At 43.9% G+C, this 17,077-nt stretch overlaps 1 protein-coding gene, 1 long non-coding RNA gene and 1 pseudogene across 4 annotated transcripts; 1 reads left to right on the top strand and 2 right to left on the bottom strand.

The window, feature by feature from the left end:
- The first annotated feature begins 37 nt into the window (after nt 1-37).
- On the top strand, nt 38-919 carry LOC146642926 (uncharacterized). The gene is made up of 3 exons (XR_014909681.1): nt 38-415; nt 502-619; nt 751-919. It is a non-coding gene; the product is annotated as an uncharacterized LOC146642926 (long non-coding RNA).
- A 617-nt stretch (nt 920-1,536) lies between these two features.
- ccdc14 (coiled-coil domain containing 14) lies at nt 1,537-5,700 on the bottom strand. 2 transcript variants are annotated; one of them, XM_085399040.1, is made up of 11 exons: nt 5,554-5,700; nt 5,427-5,470; nt 5,266-5,341; nt 4,850-4,922; nt 4,573-4,674; nt 3,351-3,848; nt 2,962-3,064; nt 2,774-2,835; nt 2,431-2,574; nt 2,184-2,286; nt 1,537-2,081 (listed from the first exon to the last, which is right to left on the bottom strand). In XM_085399040.1, the coding sequence occupies exons 1-11, from the start codon at nt 5,575-5,577 to the stop codon at nt 1,637-1,639; spliced, it is 1,674 nt and encodes a 557-aa protein (XP_085255166.1). In that variant the 5' UTR covers nt 5,578-5,700; the 3' UTR covers nt 1,537-1,636. The 2 variants fall into 2 exon arrangements, with proteins under 2 accessions (XP_085255166.1, XP_085255165.1); XM_085399039.1 differs by having other exon boundaries at nt 2,768-2,835.
- Nucleotides 5,701-9,464: 3,764 nt separating this feature from the next.
- On the bottom strand, nt 9,465-17,076 carry LOC146642928 (uncharacterized; annotated as a pseudogene). The gene is made up of 2 exons (XR_014909790.1): nt 16,725-17,076; nt 9,465-12,242 (listed from the first exon to the last, which is right to left on the bottom strand). The product of XR_014909790.1 is annotated as an uncharacterized LOC146642928 (transcript).
- Between the last annotated feature and the right edge of the window lies 1 nt (nt 17,077).

Below are 17,077 nucleotides of genomic sequence, written 5' to 3' on the forward strand. Positions count from 1 at the left end.
CACCTGCACTGCCTCTGGGATCATCTCAATAGTGATGGGACGTTCTGTATCGAGGCTTCGGAGCGTGTGTCGAGTAATGGAGGGGGCGTTTCCGCGAAGCGCGTATCGAGGCTTGCTTCATTTATGGGAGGAGCTGAAAATGATGACGTCCGAAGCCTCGCTGCCCGGCTGTACCACGTGACTGGTTCATGAAGTGGTTCGAACTTTGCCGCGAGCTATGACAGCGATATAAACCCCTCAGACTTCATTCAAAAATGTGGGTGTTTGATGGAGAGTTGCGGTTAGTGAGAGTTTGGAGACCGTTTGGAGGTTTATGAGAGTGAGGAGAGAAAGTCAGGAGAGAATGGAGCCAGCTAAGAAGAGGAGGATGTCCTCCCCTGTGTGGGAACATTTTGATCTTATTCCTCCCAACAAGGTATGTAAATTTCTACAGAAGATGTATTTCCATGATACTGATGGTGCAATACAATTTATGTTGAGCTGTCTTGACTTTTGTACAAGGTGAAGTGTTTTCTATGTGCCAGGGAGCTGGGATATAACAACAACACCTCATCCATGCTTAGGCACTACAGAGCTTTGCATGAGAATAAGGGGGACACCGATTGTGGAGCAAGACCAGGTGAGCCATCAAATGCAATGATAATATAGCATGCAGTAATGTTACTAAATGATATAACAATATTATACAACTGTTATAAGTTACGTATGTGATATTTATATTTGTGCTTTGTCTTTATTGTCTTTCCTCAGGAGAACAATCTCAAATAGATGAAGACCTGGTCAGCATGGTGATTGAGGACTCCCAGCCATTTAGCATTGTGGAGGACAAAGGATTCAAAAGATTTGTTAAATCATTAAATCCCAGCTATGTTCTCCCCACTAAAGGTTATAGAAGCAGTGAAAATTTAGTTTTTACAGAATAAAATGTGAACAGGCAGTGTGTAGCTGTCCATACCTCAACGTTACAAAAGCACAACTACTGTCCACACCCCAACCACACCTCACCTCACAGTAAATGATCATTTCCATTTCAAGCATTTCCAAATAATCATTTTCCATACTGCCACTATAAATATACACAGTATACTGCCATCACTACAATATACATGTTTTACACACTCCTTTTGTTGTTGACATTTACAGGCTGTGTGCAAAATGCCACACTCTTCAAATTCATGCCAGCTATTATTTTTACATCCAGTAGGTGTCCTGCTAGAGCAAATGAAGCTTCATGAAGCTTCGCGTTGGGGTGAACCAATTGGATGAAAAGCTTCAGTGCTTCATGGGGCTTCATCTGCCCATCACTACATCTCAATACTTTCCCTGCAGTCCAGGTTTCTTCTCTCAGACGGCACTTTGGGTTCATGCTGATCATTTTCTGCTTTCTTGTGCAAATTCACTAACCTGAGGAGTTTGAGTGTCCCGGCCGCCAGAATGAAGGATCATTTTTGGTGTATGTTCTGTCTGTATGTTATGACTTGTTAGAAAGTTGTAAACCTCCACGAGCAGCAGAACAAAGCAGTGTCTGTCCATGAAGACATTCATAAAAACAGCTTTATTCCCAATCTTAAACAACACTTTACAGAACAGTTCATCAGCACGGCCCAAACATGGATGAATACAAAGACCAGCACGGTCACTGCCTCAGGTCCAGCTTAATAGTCTTCTGCAGACTGGCTATGCTAGCGTCCAAAGCTGCCAGGCCGTCTCTGAACGCTGCTTCGTCTCTGGTGTCAAAGGTCAAATCAGACCACACAGACTCCGTTTCACTCTGGGACAGCGTGGAGTTAAACAGCTGCCTGCGAGCGTCCTCTGGCCGCAGGGCTTCACCTGGACCAGCGGACCGCTCACGATCAGACTCGGGCCGAGTCCCTGCACGATCTTCTCTCCTCTGAGCTGTGACGTCTAGATGTGCCGAGTCTGAATCTCTCTCTGCATCCACACACTGCACAGGCGCTATCTGGCTAAGAGACTTCAGGTATTGGGCGATGTGGTCAGTAGGGGGCGCTGGCATCCGTCTGTGCTGGTGTTGGCTCGTCTCTGACACAGAGCTGTCAACAGCATGATCTGCTGAGAGGAGACTGAAGCAGAAGACGACATGAGTGAGGAACAGTTCTGAATCGTGTCACACTTTCAGCTGTAGGGCTCATTGTGGGGGGTGACGCCCACCCACACAGGCCCACCTGTGGAGGTGCTCCATCTCCTTCAGCCTTTGTTGTGCCAGCGAGGCCAGCTTACTCCTCTCCCGCTCACTGTCCAGTAACCTACTCTTACTGGCCTCCAGCTCTGCGCGCGCACACACACACACACACACACACACACACACACGATGTTGTTCATGGCAGTGTCTTTCACTTTGATAATGGAGGTGATTTCATCACAAAGAGCCCACAGCTCAGATCATCAGCAGGACTCACTGCGAGTGCGTACCCATCTTAACGAGTGCAGTTTCAGCCTCTCGGTCTCTCAGCTGGCTCTGTGTGTCCTGCAGGGTTTGCCGTAGGTCCGTCAGGTCATCTTGGAGTTCCTGCAGCCTGGACTGAGCAGCAGTGAGCTCTTCCTGAAGTCTCTGCCCTGTGGAGACCTTTTCAATTACTCCCCAGTCAGTTAAAGCTTTTTACCCTGACTGACCAAACTGAACCCAACAGTAAAATCACAGTGTGTCTGTTGTTGGGTTTACCTTAGTGTGACGCAGCTCGAGCTGACTGTGTTATTTTAATACAAATGAAATAAATACACAACTATTTATGACTGTCACACAATTTACAGTTACAGAGCATCGCCTGGTTCTGATGTCTCTCCATCTCTGGCTGCTGGTCCAGGTTCCTCACACACCTAGGACACACACACACACACACACACACACACACACACACACACACACACACACACACACACACACACGTACGTTATACCAAAAACGTCAGAGTCCAGTGAAGTGAAGGACGTCGTGTGTCTCACCTGTGCAGGTCTGACACACTCTGGATGTTTGAAGCACTATTATTCATCTGTGCTGTGGACACCATCTGCTCCAGATGACTGAGTAGGCTCTCTGCTACACTGCCTGACACACACACACACACACACACACACACACACACACACACACACACACACACACACACACACACACACACAGTGTGACATCTCTAACATCGTCAGCACGTGTGACACAGAGGCTCACGTCCTGTGTGTGACTACAGCAGAAGTCCACGTCAGCAGAACTTTGCTGAGCTCCCACATCAGTGACATGTAGCTTAGTGTTCGATGCATTCAGGTATCACAGAGGTTGTGTTTGTGTGAGTGATGTCTGGCAGGGTCCAGGGGTGAGATGCACACAGTCACTTTACCTTGTCCAGCAATCAGAGGCTTGAGTTGTGCGAACAGATGCTGAAGCTTGTGAGCTTTTGTTTGTGCCTCAGTGTTGCTCCCCTCAGCCTGTCCAGGCTCCAGCTGGAAGTGTGCCATCTTCATACTGCAGCTGTCTCCGTGTGCATGTGTGAGAGTGTGTGTGCTGGGGCTCTGGGTGTGCGTGTCTCTCACAGGAACAAACTCTGGTGCTTCATCACACGCAGTGCGAGGCGTCTCAGAGTCAGGCCGGCAGGCAGTCCGATGGCTCGAGAGAGAGGAGGACTGACGCACAGACAGAAGGACGGACGCCTCGTGCCGGGGCGGACTGACGGTGCGAGGAAGAAGCCGAGGTGAAAGTAAGTGAGACTGCAGCTGGGTGGGACATGGTTTCTGAGGTGGATGTAGCTTCACTCCTGAATGTGGTGCAGGACGGGCAGACGGGTGTCCTCGTGGAGTTCTGCTGTCCGATCCATGCCGGCCTGACGCGCTCTTCTGGCCTGGAAGGTGGAGGAATGATTAACATTAGACTTTCTACACGTGTTTTCTCACATATTTATAAAGCTGCATCTGCAATCCTGCCTGATGTGTGCATCAGCCAATCAGTTTGTTGGTGCTCATGTCCTGATTGATTGTTAGTGATTGATTAAAAGAATGAGCTTCCTCCAAAGGGTGGCCGGGCTCTCCTCTAGTGTGAGAGTAGAATTTCAGTCGTTCAGGAGGGACTCGCAGTGGAACTGCTGCAGTTCCACATCAAAGGGAGGAACCTGAGGTGGCTCATTATGATGCCTCCTGGGTGTTTGGGCATGTCCCACGAGAAGGCGGCCCTGGCACATCACACACTGGAAAGACGATATCTCTAAGCTGGCCTGGAAATGTCTTAGTGTTCCCCCAGATGAGCTGCAGGAGGTGGCTGGGGAGGGACGTCGGGGGTCCGTTCTTAGTCTCTGCCCCATGTGACCAACAGGACATGGATGGTTCAGCTCTACTTTTGAGGGGCTCCTAGAGGCGGCTCTAAGCAACTGTTGCTAAGTTATAAGCCTTGAATCCATTTTCCAGAACAAATGAACGAAAATCCTAAAAGCTTTTGGACACCATCAATGTAATCCTGTCCTCTGCAGTTTATAGTCCCACAGTGGAATTAACACGAGACCTTTATGTCATTTAGTTCTCAGCGACTGTCTTGTAAGAGTGTGCAGTAAAGCAAACCTCGAACACGCCCACCTGCCTTTGGAGGCCCTTTCTTCAAGCTCTTTTTCCCCGTTGATGTGGAAAGCCTTGGTTTGGCTGCTGCACTGCTTACTGTTCTGTGAAGCCTCGGAGACACTTACACACACACAGAGTACTATTATGTTGCATTCAACCAGTAAGTGTTGGACAGATCTAACTTATACAGAAAATCCTCAGTGTAACCACACAGGAACAGGTTGATACTTTAAGCTTTTGTACTGTGACTTGTAACAAACTGAGCTGATCTACAGCATTAGGAAGCTCCTCTGACCTGCCTTATCAGCCTGAAGGATCCCACTGAGCAGGGCAGCACAGCGGTCCAGGCCCTTGTGCAGACTGATGACCTGGGGGCAGACACGTCCGGTTTATTGACATGTGTTCAGACACCGAGCCGATGATGCGGTAGTGTGGGTTAGTGGTTTGTCTGTCAAGCCTTCTGACTTTGTGGAAGTGCTAGATTTCCTCTGTTCACCTCCCCATGTTTACTACCCTGAGGTGTGTGTTGTGGCAAAGACTCGGTCATGCCTGGATGTGATACCCGTCCTAGATGACACTGTTAATATTTAGTACTGCTACACAACCAGGTGAATAAATCCTGAGAACTCATAATAAAAGTGTTAGCTTCACATGTCGCCACCCGTGGTCTGCGTATACATAATGTGGGCGGGGCGTGAACGGTCTCATCACCTGGCCCTCGGAGTCGGTGGAGTACAGGGAGTAGGCGGGCTCAGGGCAGGCAGCTGTTCCTGGATTTAAGCTGGCTCTGAAAACAACAGTGAGGAGAGCGCTAACAGGCACACGTACACATGCAGACACAGAAAACGCTACATGAAGGCGGGTGTACTCACAGACCCCCTCTGGCTGCTCCCGTCAGCCTTCCTGACGTCACCACCTGCCGGTCACAGAAACCACGCGTGAAGCCTCACACCTGTCTCTGACAGTGGAAGCTCTGACTGCGTGTTCATTCAGTCCTACCTTGCGCTGAGCTCTTCCTCTCATGGTCTCCGCCAGCCTGAGCGCTGCCGCCGTTACTCGGATTCAAGCACTGCGCGCTGCAAGTTCTCGGCTCGTTTAGAGCTTCCGGTTCAGAGCGCGTTTGAAAGGGAAAACATTAAAACCGTCCAATCAAATTGCTCCCTTCACAAACGACAGGCTCAACTGCCCCGCCCCGTAGGTCCCGGATGAAGGCGGCTGCGGGGCTGCCGTTTTTTGTTTTAACAAAAACTTGGCGCAGCAAATCCTTCAGACTCAGCAGCGCTACAAACAGACACGAGCAGAAAGGAAAGGACCAGCAGTACATGGTGACAAGAATCAAATTACATATATTGAAATAATAATTCAAAAAAGTAAATTACAAAACAAAATTAGATGAAATGTGCGGTTGGCTTAACATTTTTGGACATTTTATGAATTTCAAGGGCGAGTTTTTAAATAACGGCATTTGTGTATAAAAAATTGACCACAGATTATTCTAACATTTAATTTAAAGGTCGATATTCTGGTTTTGCTGTGAAACAACCAATCAATACAGTGTCTTTAGATGAAGCCAAACAACAGTGTAGCTGCATCTTCGTTACAGAAAAAGCAGCCAGCAGGGTCTTGATGGTTAAACACTATCAATCAGTTCATTCACAACTTGTCTAGATTGGAGGTGAGGAGCTGATCTGTTAGCTAAGAATGAACGCAGCTCTCGGATAAATAATGTTCTTATTGGACAACTTTCTATCATTAACAGAAAGTCCATTAAGCAGAAGTTCAGGAAACCTTGGACTCCTATAGTTATGATGCAGATTTTAAGAGGTGGACACAACAGGTTCTGGATTTGCTTTAATAACTTTGATATTGTTCCTTGATATCTAAATTAAATTTGGAGCTGAAGGGTTCATAAGGCATCAGATTACCAGAATAACCAAATGTTATTGCAGCTTACGAGACATTTACTGTTTTCCAAGTGTGAGTGGTGAGTGCTGCATCATCATCAGCCATTGTTGTTTCACTTACAAAACACAGAAGCTCATTTGCACATGTGTGCGCAATGGGCAGATGTTTGCTTTCATCATGAATGAATGTTATTTTAGGAGCTGCTTGAAAACCTATGGCTGCAACTTTGCTGCTCCTAGTAGCAAAAGCCTTCACAAATGCCTCTTCATCCTTTCTCCAAGTGTCTGTCAGCTCCTTATCTCAAATCAAAGGAAAACCACCGTTAACCTGGTGGCTCAAAAATAGAGCTATATGACGACTAATGTATTTATAAAAACACAGAGGTTCTGTCTGTGCTTTGCTCGTCAGTTGTAAGCTTTCATACATCTGTGTGTCACGTAGTCCTGGATTGACTCACGGACATGTGAGTTTCTGCTTACTTTCCACACACTGGAGAAATTTACAACCATCATTTCCTCCATAACTCTTCATTCATGAAATAAAAGTATAATCATCTTTGTTCATGAAACATTGTTTTGGTGAAATATTATTAAAACGTGTTGTCATCCAGAATGTGCTGTAGGGCAAAAGCTTCAGCCTAGAAATGTTCAGTTATTCGTGTTCTTCCCTTTTTCTGTTCCCAGCACTCGTTTCATGGCGATGTCTTGGTAAGAAAATGGACTGAAATCAAAATCACCATAATGATCTTTAAATTCCACTCAAATAAAGTAGTGAAAGTTGGGCACATGTCCCCGCTTGGCTGTGATGATCTGTAAACATTAAAATCAGACACATTAATGATGTCCTTGTGAATCAAACAAACACCACAGGAATTCTGTTCATACTCACTGCAGTCACAAAATCAAACTGGTCATCGAGCTTACAGTTTCAATACGTTTCCATTCAGCATGTTCACCGCTTCCATTTTTCAGATGTACCTTGTATGAATCAGAAAGTAAATATCTCTGCACTGCAATATCAGATGTTTTCCTGTGCAGCTTTCTGAAGATTGTTGTGCTTCAGACCAGTGAGATCTTCCCAATAAGGCATCTTGTGCTGGTTTTGCTCTTAAATCTCCTCTCGGTATGCGTAACGTTGATGCTGAAGACAAGGGCGAGCACACAACATCTTTTGTATTGTGTTTGCAGGTCTTGTTTTTCCTACACAAAACATGAGTGTGGAGCACGAGCTTGAGGAACTGATGGAAGAGGAACCTGAAATGCAAACACAGATACATCCCTAAGGCTTCTGTTACCCTTTCATGGAACGTGTAGACTCAGACTATGATACTATGGTCTACCCATTACACAGAGCACTGAACCATTTTTATCGTGTAGATTAGCACTTCACTCATGTGTGTCAAATCAAAATGTTGATGTCTTAAATACTGATAATTAAAGGAGACATTACACCACAAAACGTGTGGCGTGGCTAGAGCGGGTTTGTCTACTAAGTTGGCGATTTGATCTGCGGGTGCTCTACAGCTCCCAGTGGGTTTATCTGACTGTGACTGTGTGTGAATGTTGGACAGAAAAAGCACTAATGTGTTTGCTGTGAATGTGTAACTGAGATGTGTCGTACAAAGTGCTCTGAGCACTCAGAGTAGAAAAGGCCTGCAGCTAGGTCCGTGTATATTTGGACACTGACGAGTTTCGTTTACTGAAACATATTCCGCTTATAGTTATATCATGGACATGATGTGCAGACTCAGCTTTGATTATCCATGTTGGAATTGGATGAAGCATTTAGGAGTTTCTTCGTCTTACCCTCTTTTTGAAGGCAACAAAGGTAATTGGACAAGGGACTCGAAGGCTCATAGGCAGGTATGGACAATTCCTTCGTTATGTTGTTATCAATTAAGCGGATAAATGGCCTGGAGATGATTTAAGGTGTAGTGTTCGCATTTGGAAATTTTACTGTGAACAGGCAACATGTGGTCCAACAGAACTGAACAGAACAACCAATCAGAGAAATTGCTACATGAATCATTTCCATGGTGAAGAGAAACCCCATGACAACAGTGAACCAAGTGAACAACACTCTCCAGCAGGCAGGCGTATCAATTTCAAAGTCTACCATAAAGAGAAGACTATATGAAGGTAAATACAGAGGGTTCGCTGCAGCCTCACGAATAGGAAGGCTAGATTGGACTTCGTTAAAAAAAAAACATGTAAAAAAGCCGGCACAGTTTTGGACAAACGTGCTTTGGACACATGAAACCTCTACCAGAATGATGGAAAAGAAAAAAAAATTGGAGGTGTGGAACAACTCACATCATCTGTAAAACACTGCGGAGGCAGTGTGATGGTTTGGGCGGGCTCAGCTGCCACTGGGACACTAGTGTTTATTGATGACGTGACACAGGACAGAAGCAGCTGGATGAACTGAGGTGTTTAGAGACAGTCAGCCCACATCCAGCTAAATGTAGTCACAGTGATTGGGCAGCGTTTGAATAAAGTAATAGAAATGAACATTCCACTTAAAGTTCATTTGTCCAAATACTAATGAGTCTCTGAAATGAAGGGATTCTGTTGAAAAGGAGCTTTAGTTCCTCACATCTTTATGCAGTCTTTTTGTCCAACCCACTGAATTAAAGATGAAAGTCTGCCCTTCACCTTCATTCGAGTCTTTTCATTTTTAATTTGTTCTAGTAATGTACAGAACAGCTGCTGAAGGGCACTGCTGCTGAACCAAAACGGCTCTGCCCATGTTTTCAGCTAAATTGCTGGACATCCTGGTGAGAAGTGACCATCAAGGCAGAGCAGTCACAACCTGACCACTACAGCTACTTTAGAGCAGGGCTTTTATTTCAGTATTTCCATTGACCAGTAGAATAAATGTGCTAAATATTTAGCTTCCTGTAACAAATGTAAATGTTGGAAAAAGTGACTAAAAAAAAAAAACAAACAAAACCCAAACATGTTTTTTTATAAGGTTTTGTCAGTGGTGTGTGACATTTTTAAATACGATGAAGGAATACAAGACAGTCATAAGGAGTTTCATAGAGCTACGTGCACGGGTGAGTGATCGAGTGATACTCACACCCGAGGCATTGCAGTCAGATTTATTTATACCAAGAGACAGTTGCATAGCATTTCCTGTTTTTCAAGCTTACTTATTAGCGTGTGTGTGTGTGTGTGTGTGTGTGTGTGTGTGTGTGTGTGTGACAGGATGTAATGGCATGTGATACAAAAATATATGAACATTTTAATACATTTGAAAGCTTTATAACGGAGGTATCTTTTAATAATAGACATCTGCAGTTTAAACTTAAAAGTTACTTCTATCATTCCCTGCTGTTGTTCAAATATTTTGCATCTTATCAACTTCTAGTCACTTGCGGGTACATTTTCAACTAGAGTGTCATTTAGCAAAGTTAAATGTTCAACATTATAAATTATTTTTCCTTATTTATATGTCGTCCTCTTCTTCCTCAGAGTCTGTGTCACTTTCATTGTTTTCAAGGAGCATCATAGTCTCTGGTGGGGATGTGACATGGGGAGTTATGGCTGTTGCGATAAGTCTGTTTATCAGTGCTCTGATACAAGGTATGCAACAGCATCCGCACAAGGTGAGTATGGCTGCGAATACTGCTACGGATACCAGGATTGATGACACCAAACTCCGATATTTCCCAAACATGTCCATCCAGTTGTCCCACGTAGAAGTGTCAACTCCAGAATGCTCCTTCATTTTCTCGTTCAGAGTCTTCAGGCCTTCTAGGGCTCTGGTCAGACTTCCATCAGCTGCGGTGTTGTTAGGGATGAAGGTACAACATTGCTCTCCGAACATCGAACACACCCCATTCTTCTCGCTCAGTAGCATGTCCAATGCAATTCTGTTCTGGAAAGACATCAGTGATGTAGCTCTCAGTTGCTCAGCTACTGCATGGAGGCCCGATTGTGTCAGGTTTCCTAGGCGTTGCACATTGTAATGGACGTAGTTTATGCGGTCCACGTTCTTGTTGATTGTGCACCACCAACATATTGAAGATTCAAAACCGGCAGCCACTTGGTCCACCAGTTTGTATTCATCTGGTACTCCTACGGGAATTCCTATGGCGTCGACGTAAGTTGGATCTGGTCCAGGTTGTACTGGTGCCGATCTCTTCTTTCGGCCCTCCAGTTTCAGTTGTCCTGCTGTTATGGTGATGTCAGTGGCTGAGAGTTTGATGACTTGGACGGGCAGCAACAGTGACACCAGTCCAGTTTCTGGGCAGGCGGTCGTACAGTTGTGGGTCCCCGCACCACCACCAGACATCGGCTCTGCTCTCTGGTTTGAATGAGGGGTCCACTTCTGTAATGGTTAGACAGCTTGATGCATTAAGGCTTCCCAGCCTCTCTCCTGGACCTGTCATATTTATGCAGGTGTGGTTTGTTGCTGTCACGTCTCGTGAGAAGATGGGTTTTCTCTTTTCTTGTTTGGTGATGGGGAAAATTCTGTCCCATTTTGTGCAGTTTGAGTTTCCAATGTTGGTACAGTTCATGACAGCTGTCAGGCAATCTTCTCCTATAGGTGCAGGTACCACTCTCAGTATTGGTCTTGGTCCTAGGCAGACCATGCAGTCATCACTAGCATCTTGAGCTGCTTGTTCTGCCAGCAACAGCCAGTTGTTTGTGTGTCCTGTGATACCTGTGGTTATTCGGAACCAGTCGTCTGATTTCAGTTTTGGTCCTACTATCATCACTGCTGTCATGGTTGTTGATAGTGGGCCTTTGGTCAAAACAGGAGTTATGTCTGTAGAAGAGGGGCTCGTTGAGGTGTTTACTTCCTTCGTTATGTTGTTACATATTGACAGGAAATGATGTGGGTCTTTTCCACTCTTGTATATGAACAGGGTTAGATGATAGCAACTTGAGTCTCCTGCCAGCGTTCCACTGAGCGTGCTGGATTTTTTAGTTGTTGGAACCAGGTGGGTTCTTTTCTGTGAACTTGGTGGTTTCTCCAGCAGTGGGTTGCTTTCTGTGTTGAAGTTCAGTATCAAATGATCATTTGCTTGAGTCAAGTCCAGTTGTTTTGAAAGATTTTTTGCAGACCCTTGTAGTTTATCTTCTTTGCATGGTATCCAATCGTTTCCAGTATAAGTGAAAACGGTGTCCCAGCCTGGGTTATTGCCATCCGAACTGGATAGGTACCAGTTGTAGCCTTTCCAGTCACTGGCTTTGTATCCTCCAATGTAAAATGAGTTCAGGGGTATCCATACTGTGGAGGTGAAGCTTGTTTTGTTGTAACATAGGTAGAGGTCTGTTATTGTCTTCGCTTTGGTTGCTGCGGTTTCATTGCAGGGGTTGAATCCTTGTGTGTGGTGGATAGCCAACAGGCCCAAAAGTATGGGCAGCATCATGTCGGTCGTCCTAGGTTTCTAGAGTTACAATGGTTGACGTGAGCATTCCTCTTCTCGACCCCTGGCCACCCCTAAAATCTCCAATGAGTAGACCTTGGCCAGAGAGGTGGGTTCTCAAGTATTGCTACCTGATCGCCCTACCCCCCACCAAGCGAACACCAGAGATCTAGTGGAGGCTGGAGTCTATGCTTATGCTCACTGGTCTTGGGTAGGTGCCTTTAGATGGGCTCCACCCTCTTTGTGTGGCTTTGATGGATCCACGAAGGTCGTTCAGCAATCTTGCATGCCGTGGGCGTGGTGAGTAGGACCTGGTAGGGGCCTTCCCACCTGGGAGAACTCCAGTTTTTCCTTTGGAGTACTTTGATCAGGATCCAATCACCTGGCTTCAAACTGGAAGAGACTGGAGAAGAATCACTCGGCAGTTGATTGTTCAGTATTATTTCTTTATTCTCTAACAGCTTTGTCATCCACTCTGCTAATGTTGTTTCTCTTATAGATTTGTCTATTGGTTCACTAGTAATAGGAAGGGGAAAGGGTCGCCCATGCACTATTTCAAAGGGTGTTAGTTTGTTTGAGCCCTGTGTTAGTCTCATCCACATTTTAACCAACCCTATGCATTCGGGCCATGGGCGGCCGGTTTCCTCCATACATTTTCTCAATCTTTGTTTTATAGTGCCATTTGTCCTTTCCACCAATCCTGCGCTCTGTGGGTGGTAGGAACAGTGGTGTTTTATGCTGAAACCTAACGCTTCAGATACCTTTGATATGACTTCATTCACAAAGTGTGTGCCATTATCAGATCTTATTAGACTTGGTATTCCGTATGTTGGAATATAGTGATTGCACAGACATTTTGCTACTGTTATTGCATCAGCCTTTTTCACTGAATAGATCTCAGGCCATTTTGAAAATACATCTATTATTACTAGTGCGTACTCTAGTTGCTGGTGTTTGTTTAGTTGGATGAAATCCATATGTATGGTATGAAATGGGTGAGGTGGAGTGGGGAAATGACCTCTTTTAGGCCTGCGGTTTCCCTGTGCATTATGTTTCTGGCAAATCATGCATGTTCTGATAAACTCTTGTGCTGAAGCTTCAAAATTTTGAGTATAGAAGTGTTTGGGGAGGATACTCATCATTCCACCCCTTGACAAATGCTTTAAGCTATGTGTCACTAATGCTGCTGTCTTGTGTAGCAATTTTGTAGCCGTGCTCCACACTTTAACCATTTCTTTTGCTCCGGTATAGGAGCGGCTTCCTATTCATTTTGAAGTACATCAAGTGGTATTAGCTGTAAAGTTTCAGACATTAAAGTTCATATTGGTTGCTGTGCGGCCTTCTTTGCGGCTTGGCCTGCGAAGTTATTGCCTTCAGTAATTTCTGAATTATCGTTTTTGGTGTGCAACGCATATTGACTGTCAGTGTGAATATATATATATCTTGACCTTTGCGCAGCATGCACGTATGATAGCCGCTAGTTCTGCACTCTGTGCTGAAAAAGAGGAAGCTAAAGGTTTCGCTTCTAAAACAGTAGGCTGCAGTGTACTAAAAATGTCTGGTTGGGGTTTCATTTTTTTTCAGTTAGCTTCAGCATACAGCTGTGTTCGGCACCATCTACTTCTGCAGGAAGGAGAGTGCTTGTCACAGTCAGGCAAAGCTAAAACTGTGCTTGTTTGCAGGGCAAGTTTTAAGTCAATAAATGCTTTGTCTGCCTCTGGTGTCCATTCTATTTCATCTTTCAGAGCTAAGTGTTCGCCATAGATCAAGTTTTGCAAAGGTTGGGCAGTGCATATTCAGGTATCCAACATCTGCAAAAGTTGCAAAGACCTAAATAACTCATCATTTGTTGTTTGGCGACAGGCTTAGAAGCGTATTGTTCAGCTACTTTTCTGCTGTCTAACAGCTGTCTGCCTTGTCCTGTCAGTCTGTGGCCAAGGTACGTGACCTCTTTGCTCTAAGGTCATGTACTAGCCGATATTTCCCCGTGTTTGCTTTTTTTTTTTTTTTTTTTTTACTGGGAAAATCGGAGTATTACATGTTGCTTCAGTTGTTTTTATTAAAAGGCCTATTGTTAAAATACTGCACGCTTTTTCTTCTCTATAGATGCAACATTACATTTTCACTTAAAGCATGTTTAAATAATTTCTTGTTTCTCAAAGAATTCACACATTTCACTCATCTTACATATTTCAACTTTGAAGTTAAAGTTTTCTTATTTCATCTCTCTCTCTCTATATATATATATATATAAGATAAGATAAGATAACCTTTATTAGTCCCACACGTGGGAAATTTGTTTTGTCACAGCAGGAAGTGGACAGTGCAAAAGTTATGAGGCAAAAATTAGAATACAATAAGAATAAATACAGTACACAGCTGTACAGAATAGAATAAAATACTATATACAGTAGAATAAAATAAAATAAATATACAATAAGATAAAAATAGAATACAAATACTATATACAACTGAGTAAAAATACAACGATGACAGAAAGGATTATTGCACTTAGTATTATTGCATATGTATGGATGTGTGTGCTTGATCAGTTAAAGTCTTTATTATGGAGTCTGACAGCAGTGGGGAGGAAAGACCTGCGAAATCTCTCCGTCCCACACCGTGGGTGCCGCAGTCTCCCACTGAAGGAGCTGCTCAGTGCTGTCACAGTCTGCTGCATGGGGTGGGAGACGTTGTCCATCAGGGATGACAGCTTAGCCGCCGTTCTCCTGTCACTCACCACCTCCACTGGGTCCAGAGGGCATCCTAGAACAGAGCTGGCCCTTCGGATCACCCTGTTCAGTCTCTTCCTGTCCCCAGCAGAGATGCTGCCGCCCCAGCAGACCACGCCATAAAAGATAGCAGAAGCCACAACAGAGTCATAGAAGGTCTTCAGGAGTGGGCCCTCCACTCCAAACGACCTGAGTCTCCGCAGCAGGTATATATATATATTTAAACTTTGAATTGCTCACAGTTTACAGCTCTAAAACTGGGCAAATCATATGCCTAATCACTATGTGTCACTGTGATCCACAAGTATTGCCACAAATTTGTTTCCAAACCAACAAAATAAAATAATCAAATAAAACAAAAAACAAACAAAAAAAACATACATGAGTCAGGACACAAAAAGAAAAATGCTGCTACTGAAACAGAGCAGAAGTGCGAGGGAAAACTGAGCTCACATTCTATCACTCATACAAATAGCAAGCTGTTCTTCATTGCCTCTGCATGTTATAATCAGGTGTAATTCATGCATCTTTTCACTGATTTCTTAATTCAAAACCATCCCACTTCTGATTCTTTCCAAAAATAATCTCACATGTAACACTTTGTGTATGTGTGTTTTCTATTCATTGATAGACTGCTCCCTGTGCAGCTTCCGCTCGGAAACAAATAAATAAAAATGTTTAACTCGCTCATTAGCTTAGTAGTGTCCACATATTTAAATCAGCTTCTCAATCTTGTAGCTTTAGCTGTTATCTACAGGGTTTGGCTTATTAGTTGTCATTATAAATGTGCTCTACATCTCAGTAATATTTATCTAGGATAAATGACAAGTTTTCAAGCAGGTTAAGTGCCTCTATGCACCTAATTGGTTTAGATATTGCCTTTATTTTCTTCATCTCATATGCCATTATACTGAGTTCGAGCAAATCTTAAACTTGATGCAGACTACATCATAACAATTGTCCATCTCACATCATAGTGACTAGGATACTTCTTGTCATTAATATTATATTTTTATTAATATTATCATCTTTTTCTTTCTATATAATGACAACAGTATATTACAACATTTTATCAGTGTAAATCACTATACTACTACTGAGCCAATTTAATAGTTTAGGATCATCTTACTCAGCAAACAGATAATTTAGAATTCATCCAATCTGTACAAATTTGCTTTTTCTCTGAACAGGTTTGTGCCTACTTTTTAGACTGGTCTTCTGTTTGCCTCATCTCAGATCCAACCTTCAGTCACATTCATTCTCTCTGTTGCCTGTCGAACCAAGTAATTTATTATTATTTTTATTTCTATATTTTATTTTGTATCCATCAAGGGCTCTGGGTGGGCTGCAGTCCCACCCGTCATCCAGGCTGGAGACATTTACCTTTTCACACACTTTCCTTGGCTGAACAATGAGACAGCCTTAATCTACCTTATGCATCTCTCTTTTTATAGAAAAGGTTTTCATGTGAATGATTTCCTTTTATTTATTTTATACAATCTGGGCATGATCGTCATGCCAACTATATTTCATTGTTTAGTTCTGTTTGTAAGGTTCCTCTTAAAACAGTTACTGCAGAGGGACTGCAAACCATTTGGTTTCAGCGGGTGGCTTCTTAGCCTGTTTGTTCTGCTTTTCTTTTCTTTTTTTTTTATTTCTATATTTTATTTTATTTTATTAATACTGCCACACACACTGTGGGGCTTGGTGGTACTAGGGTTGGAGGAGGTTATTGAGGCAGCTTTCTACCCTGAGCTAAACTCAGGGCGGCCTCAATTTTATGCGATGAAGCGCAACCTTTCCTCTTTCCCACCACTCAATACCTCACAGGAAAACAGAAGAGTAGTACAGAGACCTGGAGTCTCTATTCAAATATGTACTTACTCTTTACACACACATACATTGCGCGTTTAAACGAAAACCTGCTTTTAATCGACACTCTTTTTTGTAGTCAAGTTTTTAGCGGGGGCGGGTCCACACAGGACATGCAATCCCGTCTTATAGGTTACTTTCTAACCTTCGGTCCACACAGGACCTCTCTTAGTATCCACACAGGATTCTCTTATTATCCACACAGGATTCTACGGTCATGAGTGTCGTTCTAAAGTCGATTTATTCTATACGCATGATGTTCATGACTGTGTTATATTCACCTTCAAAGTAGCGCTGTGTTCTTTCCCGGTGTAATCGAGTCCTGCCGCTGTGAAGCCTGTGTAAAACACTGGCCAGTAGACGAATTTACGACTCTGGGCTTTCCTCGTCTTCCTGGAAGCGAGCGTTTGCAGTGCAGGCGATCACGACGTCAGGATCCGATGACTCCGTCTGTGGACAGTTAGATGATATAATAATATCAGTCAACTATCCGGCTCGGAGGACCAATTAAATGTCAGTGGTGTGTGACATTTTTAAATACGATGAAGGAATACAAGACAGTCATAAGGAGTTTCATAGAGCTACGTGCACGGGTGAGTGATCGAGTGATACTCACACCCGAGGCATTGCAGTC

The sequence above is a fragment of the Rhamphochromis longiceps genome, linkage group LG23, assembly GCF_057381845.1.
Source record: "Rhamphochromis longiceps isolate RC_006_pf linkage group LG23, R_longiceps_female_GT1.1, whole genome shotgun sequence".
Classification (NCBI taxonomy): Eukaryota; Metazoa; Chordata; class Actinopteri; order Cichliformes; family Cichlidae; genus Rhamphochromis; species Rhamphochromis longiceps.